This window comes from Patagioenas fasciata, chromosome 20, assembly GCF_037038585.1.
Source record: "Patagioenas fasciata isolate bPatFas1 chromosome 20, bPatFas1.hap1, whole genome shotgun sequence".
NCBI classification, from domain to species: domain Eukaryota; kingdom Metazoa; phylum Chordata; class Aves; order Columbiformes; family Columbidae; genus Patagioenas; species Patagioenas fasciata.
This window is the reverse complement of record NC_092539.1, coordinates 4,446,657-4,461,006: the sequence shown is the minus strand read 5'-3', so window position 1 is coordinate 4,461,006 and position 14,350 is coordinate 4,446,657. Positions and strand designations below refer to the sequence as shown.

Sequence of the window (14,350 nt, the reverse complement as noted above, 5' to 3'; positions counted from 1 at the left end):
GCAGAAGATGTTGGTCCTTTTGCACAAGATTTATGATATATAAACAGCAGTTTGGTGGGTGGTGGTAGCAGGTTGGTGTCCCCTCCCTTGGTGCCTCTCCCCAGTGTGCACTGAGCTGGTCCAAATCTCCTCTGCCATGATGAGCTGTCCCCTTTTGCTGTGCATGGGGAAGCTGTGATTGACCAGAGGGTCATGGCAGAATGTGCATGTAGCACCAAGGTGATGCGATCTCAGCCATGGCAGGGTTTGTGTTATCATGCTCAGCATCATGGCTGGCGATACCTGCGCTGCCATTGCTTGTGTGTGACACCGACCAGGTCTGCCCTGCGCCCAGCTCCCGCAGCCAGCAGCAAAACAGAGTTGGGTGGCTGCAGGAACAAGACACCAAGCGCAGGCTCATCAGCCAAGCCCTACTGGCAGGAGCATCTTGTGGTTGCACCACTTCGGAAAGCATGAGAGCATATTTCCGCATGATGTTGGACTCTGGAGCAGCGTCTCTGCCCTGTCCCCCATTTAGGTGGTGCAAGGATCTCCTTAGGATACCAGGGTTTGCCACAGCCGTTGCTTTTGGATGCAGCCACTGGTGTTCAGCAGCTCCTTGTCAGACCCTTTTCTCTGCAGCCCGGGCATCTTGTTTGTCATAGGGCATCTCACTGAGCAGCTGCACAAGCCCAAAGGCTTCAGGAAGAGCAGTTCACAAGGCAGAATAGAAATGCCTGTGGTATCTCTGTAGGATATAAAGAAATCAGTCGTAGAGCTAAGGAAGGTCAGATGCAGAAGTCCTTATCTCCCTTCCCGCAAATAAGGATCATGAGTAAAACACTCAAACATCATGAGCGTCATGAGCTGGAGTTGAAAAAACATGAGCCGACATTATCTATAAATAAATAACACTTTCTGGGGTTTCGTTATCAGCCTTATGTTTTTGTCTTTAGAATTTTGTATTTTAGTGGGGGGTTGTTTGCAATGAGAAAGGACAGAAACATATTTTTCTTTTTTTTTAATTTGTTTTCGGTATACAATTCACAGTCTTCCACAATCATTGGCTTCCAGGAACCAAAGCTTTAACAGCCCCCCATCCGCTTTCTCTTCCTCCCCTAAGAAGCATCTTGAGCCTAGTGATAAAATCCAGGCTTCAGCCAACGTTGGGTGGGGTATCTACGAGGAAGGTGTTGCTGACATTTAATGAGGCCACATGTTAATTGCTTTCTATCTCCCTCTAAAAGTTCCTTCGGGTCCCAATAGATTTGAATATAGTAGTAAACATCGAAGCGGCATCGCTTTATAGGACTCATATGCTGTGTTTTGCTGCAGAGACGGCAGCATTTCCAGGCACGGAGGGGCTGATCTCTGCCAAGAGCGTATGTGCTTCCAGTGGTGAAATGCTCTTTGGAACCTCTTTGGGCAAAATACATCTTAGTATTTCTAGAGAAGCAAGTGTGCTTGTATGATCTTGCTGAGGGCACGGGTGAAAAAGAGGATCAGCTGTGAGATGGTAGCAGGTAGCCCCAAGCTCCTTTGGAAAGCAGAGGGAGAACATGAGAAAACGTCGTGGGGAAAGTTGATTGCTAAACAAAACACCTCCAGGTTAGGAAGGAGGCTCTGCCAGATTGTAGCTGCCATATGGCATTCCAGGTTGTCTGACGTGGTTTCGTGCACTGAGTGTGGGTCTGAGACATTTTCATTTCTGGCTTTGACTTCACCCCAGACGTCTTCTGCCTTGGGCAAAACACTTCAGAACCACGCTTTGACCTCTTTTTTTTTTTTCTTTTTTCACAAATTATCAGAGTTGGCATAATCGGGTGCAGTTCCGTCATCGTCGGTGGGGATGCTGCCTGTTCTGATCTTTGTCCCCAGACTCTGTACGTAGGTATGGCAGGAAGATCTCCACGTCGCACTATAGAGCTGGACTGCAGGCTGCCGCATCCTCCCATAGCTCCATCCGTCAGTTGTGTTGGCTTCAGTTTTCCCCTTATTTGCCGTGCAGACATCCCCATCCCTCCTGTGGTCCCTCTCCGTGCCCTGTTGGGTCTCAGGCTGGTCCTGTCCCTGCCAGTGGCTCCTCGCCTGCATCTGCCGGAGTTGTAGGTGCAACAAGCAAGATCAGCCTCTTAATGCCGGTTTACACTGAGACGCAGATCTTCACACTCATTTCTCTTAATTGTCTGTTTCCCGGAATAAAAGAAAAAGAATAAACCCCAACACTCTGCACTGTGCCATTAACTGGCTGTAAAAGTCTTTTGCGGCAGGGAGGCTGGATGGTCAAGTGGTTTGAGAATAAGACTGGAAACATCATCTCCTGAGTTTCCAAACTGCTCATGTCACTGAGCCTCTCTGGGGCACAATGTTTCACCCCATATGTCTCTGTTTACCATCGATAAAACAGAGCTATTAATACTGCTGTGCTTCAGGGTGATCTTTTTGACCACAATTAATGTTAAAACCTTCTGAGATCCCTCGCTGGAAGGAGCTGGAGAGGTGCAGAGGGCTGTGCACTGCCGGGGCTGCCAGCTTCCACCAGAGCTGAATTTATTAGTGCTGATTCCAAAACATCTCATTCAGAGTGAATAGAAATGCAAAACTTTTCCTCAGAGGTTCTTGAAAGAGAGCTGGTTTCAGGTGAGGTAAAACAATTGTATTTCTTTTCTCAAAAAAAGGAATTTTTGACCAGATCAAAATCACTTTGATTCTGATGTTTTTCCATTTACATGTTGTGGGGTTTTTTTTTAATATCATCTGAAAAAGTGATGAAATGAAGGGCTTGTTTGTTGATATACATTTTTTAACCCAGTACAGATGCTCTTGCTCTTGGCAGCTGAGTGACTTTGCTTCTGTGCATGCTGGGCAGAGGGGAAGAGTGCAGTCAAAGGGCTGCTGCAGGTCTTCAGTATCACCCCAAGGGCGGGATGTGTTTTACCACCCTGCCAAGCAGAGCTGCTCCCTCGTGACCCCGCTGGCAATGGGATAGGTGATGTGGGCACTAATTGCCAAATGTTACAATTATGTTTTGATAAAAGTCTGCTGGTTTTCAAGGAAAGTGCTCTGGCACTGATTGCCTGAGAACTAATGGAGCCTCCCTGATTGCGCCGCTACGGGTAGAGCAGAGGTTACACATTAGCTGTGCTCAGCCTTTTGAAAAAGAAAACAACACAAGCGCCGTGGCTCAGTGAGTGACCCCAGGATGGGGATGGAGATCAGCTCGCAGCAGTAATCTGCTCATTAATCCCTCTTACTGCTTGTACACAGTAAGAAAATTGTTACCCCTGAGCGTGGTGAGAGCCTGGCCCAGGTTGGTCAGAGAGGTGGTGGATGAACCATCCCTGGAGACATCCCAGGCCAGACTGGACAGGGCTCTGAGCAACCTGAGCTGGTGAAGATGTCTCTGCTCATGGCAGGGGTGGCACTGGGGGGAGCTTTGGAGGTCCCTACAACCCAAACTGTTCTGTGATTCTACTCATCGTGAACCCTTCGTTTGTTGAAGAGAAGAGGAAGAATGGTGGCACCTCTGGGATGGAATGCAAAGCCCTGCAGTTACACTCCTGCCTTGAATTCAATGTTACCCTATTGCTCTGTTGCTGTCCCTTAATTATAGCGGGAGAACAGCCTGTGTGTGGTACTTGTGAAGTTGCACAGTTGCGGACATCCTTCCTGAGATGCTCCCACTCTGAGCAACATTTCTTATAAATTAAGGAAAATGATGTCATGCCAAAGAATTAAATAGCATCCCCTTGGGTGAGCTCAGCGTGTGCATCCCCTGCATGCCCCAGCTTTGTGAAAATGGGAGTTGTCCCTGCACACCAGTGGGTTCCTTGGCAGTCTTCTGGAGTCCTTTCAGACAGCAAGTATTGTTAAGGAACTAGTGCTAATTGCTCAGAGAGAATATGTCCTGTGCTGGGAATTGCTACCGTGCAAATGTCAGCTCTTATCAGCCGCGTGTGGGGTGTGCAGGGCCCGCGGGGAGCAGAGAGGGGGCTGGCGGTGCTTGTGTGTGGGGACAGGAATTGCTCCAGTCCCCAGGAGGGATGCTGAGGAGCTAGGACCATTCCTTAAGTAAACACACCTCAGGTCTCAATCCTGTTTAAGCTTCAGCTGCCTTTATGGTACTCTTTGCACTCCCTTGCAAGAGCTGCTTGGTTTTACCATACAACAAGGAGTGGGGCTGTGTTATTTCTCAGGAGCTGGGTGCCCCACCACCGGCCATCTCAGACCTCCAAGGGGTACAAGCCAGCTCCTGCACTTTGTCAAAGCCAGCTCGAATTTCTGTGCCTGACTCCGAGTGAATAAATACAAACTGATGCCTTTTGGGAGGGTGAATGGAAGATTGTCACCCCTGCTGCGAAGAAACATTCTCATTTTGGAGCTTTGATATTCGGACCAGGACTTTGAGCTCAGCATCCTGGGACATCCCATGCAGCCACAGCCTGTTTATTCAATGCTTCGTCCAGTCATATTTTATTGTCAGATGCTCTCCATTAACTTCAAGTGTGAAATTATCATTCCCACCCTTTTACCAACCCCACCCTGGTGAGGAAATGAGGGAGAAAACAACCTCAAGGGCCATTCACAGGACTTGTACGAGCTGTCACTTGTCAGCACGGAGCCCGCTTTACAGCAGGAATTAATGCTCCACTCTCAGGAGGGCCAGAGAGCAGCCTGGCTTGCAAACACCACAGTGTTATAAGGTTTGCATCGGTGCCTGGCAAAGAACTCCGAGGATGTTGGCATCCTTTTGCAGTCAGGCAGATGCAGGGCGCAGCCCCGCAGGGCTCCCAGCGGGAGGAGACACAGGACGGGGACACAGTGACCTGTCCCCCCGGCCCCTTCCCCTGGTGCTCTCCTAAGCCTGAGATCATCTCACATCTCCTGGAGATGCTAGCACTGACCGATGGCCTGGACCGCTTTTTTCCTTTCCCTGGTGAAGGCCGGTTCCCATAACAACCTGGTGGTGTGGGACTGAGGGATAAAGACATTCTTTTCCTTTTCCTTCTTTCCTTCCAGATTTACCCTCTATGCCGTGGATACGCGAGGGAGACACTCGGAGCTGAGCACGGTCACCCTGCGGACAGCCTGCCCACTGGTAGATGACAGCAAGGCTGAAGGTCAGTGTTCAGACACCGCGTCTTCCACAACAGAAGACATTTCCTGCTGATTTTGCTTTTCATATATTCATTGTACTCCTACAAGCCCCTCCAGTCCGTCCTCTCACCCGGTGAAGGCTCCTGTAAATTCACCCATGGGCACAGGGGCGTTAATCTGGGGAGGGGTGACAGATTACAAGAGTGTCCAGTGGTAAAGTCCCCTTGTGTGGGGAGCTGGTGGCTCCCATGGTCCTTCCATGTGCATCCATCCCCACACAAAGCTGTTGGGAGCCGATAACGTGCGTTTGACACACATTCCTTGGAAAAAGAGCGATTTCTTCTTGCAGAAGTGAGAGAAGCATCCCTGGCTGTGCTGATCAGCGAGCCGTGTGGGTCACTGTCGGCTCCGGGTGTTTAAAGTGATGCTGGTGGCAGATGCTTTGGTTCTGAAACAGAAACACCCAACCACTTCTGCACATTGGCATGTTCCAGTTTTGAAACCAATGCCATTTGTTCTCACGCCCAGAGTGCTTTGCTGCTTTTAAATTTAAAAATATTCCTCTCAATGAAAGGCAAGTTACGTGTTTTCTTTCTCGTTTGCCTTCTGTTTTGGAAAGCATGCCGAAGAAAGTTTTCATTAATGCTTTGTTTCATGTTATTGCTTAGCATTCCCAGGAAAAATGAGCAAGTGTCAGACTAGAAAAAAAGGAAAGAAATGGGATTTTAATTTTTTTTGTTTCCAAAAAGAGATACTTTTCTACAGCAGAGATTGCACACCCTTGTTTAATACCTCTGAGCTGCTCTAGTCGATACCCACGGCGACATGTGCTGTATTTCTGGCTCAAGCACCATATTGTTATCAATGTTATGTTCTTCTGACCCTTTAGCATCATAGCTGTGCAATTGCTTTTGTTTTGGTGACTTAGGGAAGAGCTTGCCTGCCCTACCTGGGAGAATAAGGCGGCATCCCCCAGTGCTGGCAGCCCCCTCCTCTCCTCCTCCCGTTCCCTTATGGAGTGTTGGTGCAGGATCAGCCTGCAGAATCACTAAACGCTCCCCAGGTCACCAAACCCAGCGCCAGGCAGCCCCGAGGGATTGGCAGCCGTCCTGCTGCTCCTGCCAGCCCAGCCAAGGGCTTTGCTCCTCCTCCTCCTGCGTTAGCACCTTCTGGCTCTTCATTAATCCCGTCCCTTGATCCTTTCCAGAGATAGCTGACAAAATCTACAACCTCTACAACGGCTACACCAGTGGGAAGGAGCAGCAGACGGCCTATAACACGCTGATGGAGGTCTCCGCTTCCATGCTCTTCCGCGTCCAGCACCACTACAACTCACACTATGAGAAGTTTGGAGACTTCGTCTGGCGCAGTGAGGATGAGCTGGGCCCCAGGTACCTGTCCCTTCCCCACATTCCTCCTGCCCCACCACCCAGAGCCACCCCTCTGCTTGGCAAACGTGGGAGTGAACCCCATTGCCTTCTTGTCACTGAGAGAAATCCCCTTTTGGTGGTCACCAAGCTGTCCTACCGTCCCCCAGGACCACCAGGTCCTGCTCAGTCTTTGGATGGATGCTTGATGGGATGTCTAGCAGCTGGGTTGTCTTTGGATGAATGGACATGTAGCAACCAGGGTGAACCACGTGGGTGATGCTGCGGATGAGCTGAGTGTGTTGGAAAAGGTGGGGGGTGAGGAGCAAAGGTTGTAAATTAGGCCTGGGACATAGTGAAGGATGCCTTCGAATGCACAGCACCTCATCTGCTACCTATATACAGCTTTATACTACAAATATTTTCTCTTTGCTATACTACTGTGCTCTGGGGAGGGCTGGGAGAGGATTGTTCCTGGGAGCACAAAGAACAACTTTTCCAGAAGGACTGCATTTGCAAACCCCCAATGTACAGCCAGAGGGGTGGGAAGACTCTAAGAGGTCACAAATCAATGGGCTGCGTTGTATCCAGGGGGCTGGCAGTGTCCTGGCAGTGTCCCAGCCCCTGGGGACACAGCCTGAAAAGCTCAGAAGTAGCCGTATCCATCAAGATATCTTGAAATCTCTTACAGGATTCAAAAAGCCTTGACCTGTTTTGGAGCTTTTAGAGACATAGCTCATCCAGTGTCCTCCTCTAACATGTTCTCCGGGAATTTGGAGCAGAGGAAGGTGGAGAACAGGGTCCATGAGTAACTGGAACAGATTTTCTTTCTCTCCCCCCAGCTTCTGTCTATTTGTTGGTTGTGACTGAGGATCTGTCCATAATACCAGCATGAGAGCTCCTCACAACACTTTATGCCCCTCCTGGACAGAAATCTAGGCTGGCCTGGGGCTTGTCCTCCCACAGAGATGACCTTGGTCGTAGTTTCTCTGGTAGTTCCTTCGCCTCCGGCACAGAGCCACTCTCATCCTTCCTCCCTCTTTGATGACGCTGCAGACTTGTTTGTCCTTTTCGATTGCTTCTCTCTCTCTAAATCCCTGGGAACCATCAGCCTCCTCTTACACATCCTTATTTCCTCCATTATTGAGATCCAACACACTTATTGAAGGATGCTCTCTAACCTGATACCTGCAGCGAGCCGTGAGGTTTGCAAGGTGACATTTAAATTGCCCGAGTACACCAAGCTACATCTGGAGTCAGCAGTCAATTTGGCTGCTGCCTGCTGTCCTCGCCAAGCCAGATGAGCTCCTAGAAGTGCTCGTGTGCCCCTGTTCTTACTTGAGAATTACGTGACTTGTAGCCAAGGGGAAGAATCTCTAAATGCCGCAGCAGCCGGTGCCAGGCTCTCGACAAGAGCGAAACTCCGCGTCCAGCCTGGCTTCGCAGGGAGCTTGGACAGGAACGGAGGCTCTGACGTAGCAGCAGAGTCAGGCTGTGCCAGGGGAGGCCATCTCGTAACACGATTTTAATTGACGGACTGTTCTCCTTCCCAGGGGGACGTTCATTTTCGTACCTTGAAATGTTTATCAGATGAGCCTCAGATTCGCAGTAAATGTTCGCTCATAAAACTGAGTGACAAGAGGGAAGTTGATTGCCTCCATGTAATAAATACATCACACTGGAGTCCTCGTGAGCCCAGTTTCCATGAAAGCCACAGGTTACTGCAAACAGCTGCTTGCGAGAAGACACACTGACAGCCAGATGTCCCAACCAGACGGTTTACATTAAGAAGACGTTAAAAACTTAGCTCATAGGTGGCCCCAAACCAGGACTTTCTGTGGTCAGCAGCATCTTGGCACCTGGCTGTGCCTCATCCTGCAAGTCTCCTTTAGCAACAACAACCCCTTTCCTGCACCCCCCGTTCCTCTTACAGACACCAAGTGAATCTCACAGAGTCAATTCTTTCCAACAAAACAGAAGAATCTGTCTAAACCAGTGAAGGTTTAACGCTACTGTGCATTCAGACCTTTGGATCTGTGCAGCAAGAATGCTTCCTGACACAGCGACGGGGAGATTTCTCTGTTTTTGTCTCATACTGTATTTTCGGGACAATTCTTATGACCACTACTAACAGAGCCTGGCTTTTAGAAGAAGGCGGGATGAATAATTAAGTTAAAATCTTTCCGTGCCCCTACTTGTGGGTACCAGCAGCAGTGGGGTCAGGATGTGGCAGCAGCCCAGGGCTTGCAGCCTCTCCTTTGCTCAAGCCAGTCGCCCAGGCAGGGGGCCGGGACAGCCGCGGGAGACGGAGAGCATCTCCAGAGCAGCTGCCTTCTGGTACCGAGGGGGAATGCAATGTACTGATGGGAGGCTGTGATAAGAGGCCATCGAGTCCCGGACTCATTGTCCTCTCAGACGAGGGTCTGACAGACCCAGGTCAGTTCTCAGTAGAGTGGAAAAATCTGAATTTATGACAAAATCACCCCATATGGGAACACAGCAGCCAGGCAGCCATTCTCTCCCTGCACCAGTCCTGGGAATCTCATCCCTCCAGCTCAGGTATCATTTCTTCGTTGCTTCTTTTTGCTGGTTCATTCTCCTTCACCACCTTCCTCCCAAGTGAGACAGGGCAGTGTTTTGCTGGCTCTGGATGTGCTTTAATCCCACACCAGCCATCAGGGTGAGTAATCGCTGTCCCCTGTGCAGCTGAGGGACAGATGTCCCTGTGGCAGCACCCCCAGGGCTGGGCAGAGCAGGAGGTAACGTCTCCTGCTCTTGGGCACATCCTTGCAGATCTGGGGCTGGCAACCAGCGACCTTGGTGCTCTGTGCCCTGCGCAATCACTGCACCTCACTCCCTCACCCTGGGGTCACCAATCGACACACAAGCCCTTGCAAAGTGCCCTGGCAGCAGCCACCCCTCCCCTTTCCATTCCTCCGACATACCGCGCGGTACCTCAGCGGGAAGCAGCCGCGTAGAGCCGTCACTCTTTTTAAATCCCCCTCTCCATCATTTATGACTATGGCTGTGACCCCTTAAATCCATCACTGAAGTGGAGATCAGAATCGGTCCCTGGCTGGCGCCAACTTAAAACAACAGCCCCTGTGGTGGGCACGGGTCCGGTGTGGGGGCTCACGCCAGTGTGGGGGCACCCCCTCTACGGGCTGTGGGGTGAGGAGGAGGAGGTTTGCTTCATCCCTTTGGGAGCTGAGAGCTCAGGGTCTGGCCACAGGCAGCCATGAGAGTCGCCCCCCTTGCTCGCTCCCCTGCCGTCCTCTCCCAATTCCTACCCTTTAATAAGGCAATAAATTACTGTTTCTGGCAGGGATGAGGTTGGTCAGCATTTAGGAAGATTTCATTTCCAGTATTTGAAAAGGTGGTCGTTCTGACCCGACAGCCCTCCGCAGGGAGCACTTGGGTAATACCCAGGGTTTGATTTATGGTGTTAAATTGGCAGCCCAAGAACTGCTCCTGTAATTTATTACCCAGCCTTCACCAGAAAGCTTCTCTCTCTTTCTCACCCCTCCCCTCCCCCTCTCTGTCTCTCTTTTTCCTTATTTTTTCAAAGAAGAAACAGCTGACAGCCGAAAGCTAAATCTAACATTTACACATGACTTCATTACCCCACTAAAATAAATGACTCAAAGCGGTGAAACCCATCAAAACCGGGGCTTTGGCACCAGACACCAAAAGCGAGGGGTCTGATTCCCTCCCTCCCCATCACACTGTCTCCTCCTTGACCACAGTGCAGTGTGTTTTCAGCATCCTCGTAGGGCCAACCATCGTGTGCTGCATCCCAGCCTTCAACATCGATACTTTTCCTGGGACCGACTGCATCAAGCACAGCTGTACAAACAGCAGATGTGTGGGGACCAGCTCCACAAGGAGCACAGCACAGCAGACATCAGCAGGTCTGAGTGGGTTGTCTCCTGGACTTCTTGCTACCTCGAGTTGCTCCTCCCACATAGGAATTTTGGCCTGGATGAGACCTGAGTGTGGATCAAGAAGCAACAACAATGGGATGCTTTTTAGCAAAATCCAGACGATCGTGGAAGTATGGTGGAGGAAGTAATGAGAATGGGAAGGCAGAGAAGGACCAGGGAGATGAAGACAAAGGAATGAGCACGTTGTGGAAGGGAGAAGTGAGAGGTGGGTGAAGAAAACTATGGAGGGGAGAAGAAAGGTGAAGTGGTGAGAAAGGAGGAGAGGAAGAGAAGAACTTGGCTAGCAGATGTTTAGGTGTGTGCTGGGGATTCCTCTTCTTATGTTAAGGTCAAGTCATGATTACCACCTCTGGGGTTTGCTCGAGGGGTGGCCATGGCCACTTGTCACTCCCCTCTTGTTGTAGCCAAGAAAGGCCTTGTGGCCAGCTGGAGTGGAACCAATCTGGGGTCAAACCCATGGGGTTGCTTGGTTGGCCTTCAAATGAACAACTTCCCCATGTCAGCCCAGCGTTCAGCCCCACAGACACCTGTAGCAGCACAAGGAAATGGCCAGGGAGAAACTGTGGAAGGGACAATATCTGCTTTTTGCAGTAGAGGTGATTTACAATAAATAAGGGTGACTGTGTAGCTGTGGCCTCAGAGAGATGGTAGTTATCATTTTTGAGGAGGAGGGTATGCTGGCTAAATGCTCTCCTCCCAGGCACTCTCAGCTCACATAAAAGTCCATCCCGTGCGCTGACGGTGGAACCTGCGCTTGCTCAGTCTTCCCTGGAAAAATAAAGGGAGAATCAGCACTGATGTTAAGAAACCATTTCTCAGCATTAGGCTGGGTGAGCACTGAAAGCCAGCTCTTGACTCTAAGGACAGGTTAGACAGATATTCATGAGGGCAGGTTCATCCCAGCAAGGAAATGGCACTTTTGGTCCCATCCGGCACCAGTGACTGTGATTTGCTGAAGCTTGTTAACTGTAGGGACAGTCATTACAGCCTTTGATTTGCTGCTGAGCTTAGCTTTAATAAATCAGTCTTTACTGAAAGCATCTAATGCCATAGTGGAATTTCATAACCTCTCAGCCGCAGGCATCCAGCAGCGCAGGACCTGTTCTTGGCACTGTGTCTGGTCTAGACGCGCGGTGGGAGCACCAGATGCTGTAGAAGGTCGGGTGGCTGCCATGGAGAGTTGCATGAGCAGGGGTATTTTGTCGGAGCTGGGCACAGCTCAGCCCAGGACATCATTATTATACATGTGTGTACAGCTAAGGAGGCTCGAATTGCCTAGTCAAGCTTATCTTTATAGATTAAATCGATATGTGGGTACCACATAGTGCTGTCCAAGAAGGGCCACCTCCTTTTGCTCTTCCATTCCACCTTCCCGCTCCGGAGCAAGAGCTCTGCAGCTGCTGGTGATGCCGGGATGTCGTCCTGCTGCTGTCTCTGCCCTCTGCTCTGACACTGGGGTGGCTCTGGCCAGCCTGTCCCTGTTGTCCCGTCCCTGATGTCCCGTCCCTGGGGTGCCTGTGGGTTTGTGGCCGTATCGGTCTCCTGATGCTCCCCCAACGGGAGCTCCCAGCCCGGGCTGTGGCACCGCTCAGTTCTCATCATCACATAATCCCCATGTTTATGCCTCTTGGACTGACAGCGCTGCCCCTGACATATCATTATCAGGAATTTACATTCCTGTAGGAACTGTGAAATCCCTGAGCCCCGAATCCAGAGCTTTCCTCTGACACCAGAGGGAGAGGAAATAATCTGTGATCTTGAGACTTTCAGACCACTGAAGTAAACCCTCTTCCCCTCCCTTTGTTTGATTTAGCACTTTGCAGACTCCCATGAGGGGATTCTCAGTTTCTTATGGGTTTATTTTGTTTTGTCTTAATGTGTTGTGCTTTTATTCCTCTCTATTCTAGTGTCAGTCCTTTTGGGCCATTTGCCTCCTGGAGACTTGAGAAAACAGGAAAGGGAGGGCTGGGCTCATCAGTTGGGAGCTGTGGGGTGGTGGGAGTCTCACCAGGGTCTGGGCGGGGGGCAAGCATGTATGCTGGAGCCTGACAGAGCACATGGTGGTGATGAGCATCCAGCCAGGGGCAGAGAGTGTCCCCAGGGCACCCGAGCTGCATTAATGAGTCAGACCTGAGGTCCCTCCAGCCCCGTTGACCTGGTGCCATGAGATAGTATAGAACCACAGAATCATTTTGGTTGGAAGAGAGCTGCAAGATCAAGTCCAACCATAACCCAACCCTGGCACTACCCCGTGTCCCTGAGAACCTCATCTACGTGTCTGTTCAACCCCTCCAGGAATGGTGACTCCAGCACTGCCCTGGGCAGCCTGTTCCAATGCCCCACAGCCCTTTGGAGAAGAAATTGTTCCCCAGATCCAACCTCAGCCTCCTCTGGTGCAACTTGAGGCCGTTTCCTCTGCTCCTGGACGCTTGTTCCTGGGGAGCAGAGCCCGACCCCCCTGGCTCCAAGCTCCTTTCAGGCAGTTCAGAGATCAGAAGGTCTCCCCTCAGCTCCTGTTCTCCAGCTGAACCCCCCAGGTCCCTCAGCCACTCCCATAACACTTGTGCTCCAGCCCCTCACCAGCTCTGTTCCCTTCTCTCAGCTTGCTGCAGCACTTCAAGGACTTTCTTCCCATGAGAAGCCCAAAACTGATCCCAGGATTCAAGGCCCATCCTCACCAGTGCCCAGTACAGGGGGACAATCAGTATCTACACACAGAACGTTTGGGCAAAACAGTTTCTCTCCATGTGAAACAGGAAGGACAATGTCTTAGGTCTCGTTCATTCTTGTCACAAGACAGAGCTGGTGGTGGATCCCAGAAGTCCTGGTTCCTAGTCTCCTCTTTGCATTGCCCACCCTGCTCTGTCTCTATGTCTGTCTGTCCCCTCCAGGAAGGCACACCTGATCCTCAGGAGGTTGGAGAAGGTCAGCAGCCACTGCTCCACCCTGCTACGCAGTGCCTACATCCAGAGCCGCACCGAGACCATGCCCTACTTGTTCTGCCGCAGCGAAGAGGTCCGGCCTCCCGGCATGGTCTGGTACAGCATCCTAAAGGACACCAAAGTAACGTGCGAAGAGAAGATGGTCTCCATGCTACGCAACACGTACGGGGAGTCCAAGGGGCGGTGAGGGAAGGTGCGGGCCTGGAGCTGCGGGAGGCCAAGGGACTCCGAGGAGTCAAGGACTCAAGATGTGCTGAGTGGCTGGTGGGGTTCGGGGTCGGGAGTGTTCGGAGGGGGTGGAAGGGGACAGCGAGGCCAAACAGGACTTTCTCATGCAGACGGCAGAGAAATAAGAAATCAGCAAGTTGGACTTAAATTTCTTTTCCTTTTTTTTTTTTAATTTTTCAAAAGAAAAAAAAAAAGAGAAATTATCTAATTTGACTCAGTATAAAAGCTTCTCCTTTTTAATCTTTTCTTACTGAATTTCCTGGACTACACGCTCCAAAACCCTGGGAGGAGGAGATACCCGCTGGAGGCCAGGGCCAGCAGAGGGGAGCTGCTGGGCGCAGGGTGACCCCGTCCCTGCCTGCCCTGCCACCGGGAGCTGTGGGGCCACTGGCCCCGGTGCTGTGGCAGCTGAGGACGCCAGGACGAGGTGGCACAGGTGGCTGGTAGACATGGCGCTGCCAGTGATGGCCCCCTGGGGTTGCCAGGCGGGTGAGAGGACGCTGCAGGTGAGCCGTGCGTTTGTACCGCTCCGAGCCGAGCGACCGGCTCCAGGTGCAGCCTTGGGGCACGAGGCTCCTGGCAGCTTGTTCTGTGCATTAAAGGTTCATATTAAGTTCCATCTTCACTGCCTCCTTGGTGGTTCTTCCCAACACCATCTCACCACTGCGCCTGTAAGGTTTCAGGACTGAAGAGGACATCACCAACGGTTGTCCCTGTGCTGGGATGTGGCTGAGACAAGGGGCTGCATCTGGAAGGGGGTGCTGACCCTGAGAGCTGGACACACAGAGAGGAG

General features: G+C 51.2%; 1 protein-coding gene across 2 annotated transcripts in view; it reads left to right on the top strand.

The window, feature by feature from the left end:
* Positions 1-14,176, top strand: part of ASTN2 (astrotactin 2) — a 312,197-nt gene extending 298,021 nt beyond the window's left edge. Inside the window, exons 21-23 of one of the 2 annotated variants that reach the window (XM_065853591.2) lie at positions 4,999-5,099; positions 6,284-6,467; positions 13,279-14,176. In XM_065853591.2, coding sequence (XP_065709663.1) covers positions 4,999-5,099; positions 6,284-6,467; positions 13,279-13,516 — 523 coding nt within the window. In that variant the 3' untranslated portion in view covers positions 13,517-14,176. The other variant, XM_071817431.1, reaches the window with a different exon arrangement.
* The last annotated feature ends 174 nt before the right edge of the window (positions 14,177-14,350 follow it).